This window comes from Gavialis gangeticus, unplaced genomic scaffold (genome assembly GCF_001723915.1).
Source record: "Gavialis gangeticus isolate Ggan-Ray unplaced genomic scaffold, GavGan_comp1, whole genome shotgun sequence".
NCBI lineage: Eukaryota > Metazoa > Chordata > Crocodylia > Gavialidae > Gavialis > Gavialis gangeticus.
In genome coordinates this window covers 19,198,975-19,202,544 of record NW_017729000.1, presented here as the reverse complement: position 1 = coordinate 19,202,544, position 3,570 = coordinate 19,198,975, and the positions used below count along the sequence as shown (strand labels likewise).

At 41.8% G+C, this 3,570-nt stretch overlaps 1 protein-coding gene across 1 annotated transcript in view; it reads right to left on the bottom strand.

Annotated features, from left to right (window-relative positions):
* Nucleotides 1–3,570, bottom strand: part of SH3RF2 (SH3 domain containing ring finger 2) — an 83,366-nt gene that overhangs the window by 12,886 nt on the left and 66,910 nt on the right. The window contains exon 6 of the mRNA XM_019506368.1: nt 1,950–2,120. Coding sequence (XP_019361913.1) covers nt 1,950–2,120 — 171 coding nt within the window. The remainder of the gene's footprint in view (nt 1–1,949; nt 2,121–3,570) is intronic.

Below are 3,570 nucleotides of genomic sequence, written 5' to 3'. Positions count from 1 at the left end.
AAGAGGATACAGAATAGCAGCTCCAAAATTGGTACTTATGGTTGAGGCACTTTATGAGCTACTTAGGGTAGCTGAGCTGTGCTTCTGATTGTTTGTTTGCTCTGTTTATCAGTGAGGTGGGGCCTGGGTATTATCAGAGGCTATATTGCAGGGAAATGAGCTGGAACGACAAAGAATAATCACTTGCTCCCTTTAATGCAGGGAGGGCGTTTGGAGAGATGATGCTGGGACTGAAGTAGCATAACCATCTCCAGCTTGAATTGAGCCATTTAGCCCAGATGACCATAAGCCAGGAAAGAAAAAAGAGCCAAATGTGCCCCTCAACATCAGTAACAATGAAGGGTTGGGTAAGTTAGGCCACCATTAGGCTGTTTCTGTGGGTCCCAGTCAGGGCTTCTCAATAAACTTACACAGTCTGAGCTGCAGCAGAACTTCTGTAGATGATGGGCCAATTGCCCTTTCATCCAAAAGGCAACAAGCCTTAGTGCCATCCTGGCATGTTGACCAAATCATAGGGGCTGTCTCTAGCACAAGGTGGGGCCATCCAAGATAGCTCTGCCATGCCAGGTCCAGAACTGGAATATATTCCAGGGCTCTCCTCAGTCCAGTTTTCAATGACTCAAGAAGCACCCCTTGACTCGAGGGGTGCTTCTTCCTTGGAACTATTCTGCACAATAATAGATTCTCCTATAGCAAACCCATCCATCCCTGATACTCACGCTGTGTTTTCAGCTCTCTGTTCCTTGAATCAGCCCAAATAAGTCCTCTTCCCACCCTAGTGATCACAGTCTTAAAAACTTTGTGTGACAAGGCTGTCAAATTTATAAGAAAGGACTGTGTTGCTTTGATGTGATAACACATTAAAAGAAAGTGAGTGGGTTTGGAAATTATCCCCACAGGTCCCCCAGCTGTTCATCTCTGCATCTCTCTCTCTCTCTTCCACTTTACTGTAATGCCCATCACTGCCTTACCTGTAAGAGATCTAAGAAGCTGTAACAATCGCAATGAATTTTTCAATAATGAAATCACTTCTGAAAAGGAAAAAGCTTTAATGTTCCTAAATACAGGCTTCTTCTACTTTAAGAAGCTTACTGTCTATTTGTAGCAACAATTTAGCCGTTTTCCTAATCTGCTCCTTTCCACTGTCTATCTTGCTCCACCGCATCTCAGGGGCACCTGAGATGCATCTATATTTTTCCCTCCCAAATTGTATGTTTCCAATTATTGCTCTCTGGATCTTGCTAATGCATGTTTATTTAGGTCAATCAACACCTTTTAACAGTTGGAGCCAAAGAAGACAGTACTTTGATTCTAAAAGAGTCTTCTGCTTGGAGCATCCCTTCTAGCAGAGAAGACACAAGTCACTTGAAATGAACATAAAGGAAATTTTGGGCTGACTCTCTAGTTTTTGCTGGCTTTTTAACTCCCAGACTTGCAAAGCAAATTCTGTGCAGTCCAATGTCATTAAACAGGGTCTTTACCTCCCAGAGTGAAGTAAAGCCATGTAATAGCTGTTAGCTATTGACTTCCCTGCTGAAATTTCAGATGCAAAAGTGGGGAAGGAAGGCTGATGCCATACTGTTCATTTGTCTGTATAATCTGGACCATATGGCAACTCCAAAGGGAACTCTGGTCCATCTGATCGGCTGTCTGACTTCTGTTAATGACAGTGCCTGACCTTCAAGGGGAGATGAAATTCCCATATAGCTCACACGGGCAGTCATTATTAAAGGATAATGGGGAATGAGCTGTAGTTATTTCAGAATGGTGGTGGCAGTACTTCATTCAATACATGTAAGGTATGAATAGTTATGACCAAGATGGCAACATATTGCTCTGGAGACAGGCATCATGTTCCTTGCATGTCGCTAGAGGGATGAAAAGAGCCAGTGTTACCCACTGTTATTACCCCTTGTGCAAATATTTTATTTCACATAAAGAAATCAGACCTGAAAAGGGGGGCGACATAATTGCTGGGGAAGATCCCAACCCTTCCTGTGACGAGTGACATTCCCCGCAGCCAACCGTCATAGTACTTCCCCAAAACACGAACTCCTTCTCCCTTCTGCAGCTCCAGCTCATCTGGTCCATGAGCTGTGTAGGAATGGAGGGCAACGCACCTGGGAATGAAAGAAGAGCAAACATTATTATGGAGTGATAACCCTCTTCCTGCCATATAAAGAGATTGTGACAGCACAACTCTGTTTCTAACCATTCTGGCAACGGATGCTGTTGGCTTTTGTGAGCAGAAGTTAGTTGCCTGAAGCCTCGTCAAATAGTACTCATGTCAAATATCTGGGCACTGTCACAAATATGGAAAAAGTTTTGCAGGAAAGAAAGTGCCTACATCTTCCAGAGAGAATATGAATATAAGAAAGCCACGAGGAGTGAAGAACGAACCTGGCTGTTTGTCAGTGTTTTTTGTTCCAGAATTGCCAGCTCACACGGCCAAATGGACCTGGGCAATAAGGGGGAAAGAGGGAGCTGCCGTTCTTGTTCTCACATAAGAATAAAGCATACCTTGTCCAAGGCAGAGCAGCACAGGTGTGTGGGTGAGGTGCACCTCCAGAAGATGGTATCAAGGACACAAAGTCAAGGATGTACTGGGGCTTTGAAAAGTGCTCAGTAACTTTGGGAGTTCAAAACGGTGAGCAGCAGTACTTGCTAAACTGCATTTTCCTGTCACCTTTTGGACCCGAGTAGGGTGGGACTCTAATGCATGTAAATGGATCATGAGCACCATGCAAAGCATTACCCAAATAATCCCACTTCCCCTTCTTCCCTTTCTCTCCTGTGTAACAACCCATGTACTTTAAAGTATTAGATTGCTTCCAGTTATATAATTAGATTACTTATGCTGAGCAGTGGACCTGGTGATGAGGCAGAATGGCAACAACTTCCCGAAAAACAGCTAAAAGGGGAAGAAAAAAAAAAGAAGAGAAGGAAAGGAAAAAAAAATCCCAACAAAATTTATTTAAAAAATCTCCTCTCCCTGTTTTTCATTTTTATTCTTTTGTGGAGTCTGCAAAGCTTTTAAGAACCTTTATTTGCTTCTAAAGAGATGGATCTTATTCACTTGCATTGTTTATCGCTCCTCTCAAGATACTTCTGATCAGTTCCCAAATATTAATCTGAGTAACAGATGCTACAGCAACAAGATTCCCTCAAAACCAAGTGTTATTAAAATAAATAAATAAGGGAGACTGTCAAGGACTTTTCTATCATTTTTTTTAAAGCATTTGTTTTTGTTTTCACTCCCTGTTGTTCATAACAGCTGTTTGGAAGTTTTAAATTGAAATGTCCTTCCTTATATAATGATGATCTTTTCCTCTTGTTTGCACTGATGGGGCTACATTCTGAATCTTCCAGTGCAGAGTGGTTTATCTTTTTGATGTACGGTTGCTTTGTAGCAATAGGTAGCACGTTTTTTTTAAATGATAGGATCTGAACAATGAGCTATACAGATTAGGGGCTTGTTTCTATAAAAATATAAATATGGTTCATTCTGTAAGTAATAAGGTGTGTTTAATTTTGAAGCAGTCTTGGAATAGTCTCATTGACTATAGTGAG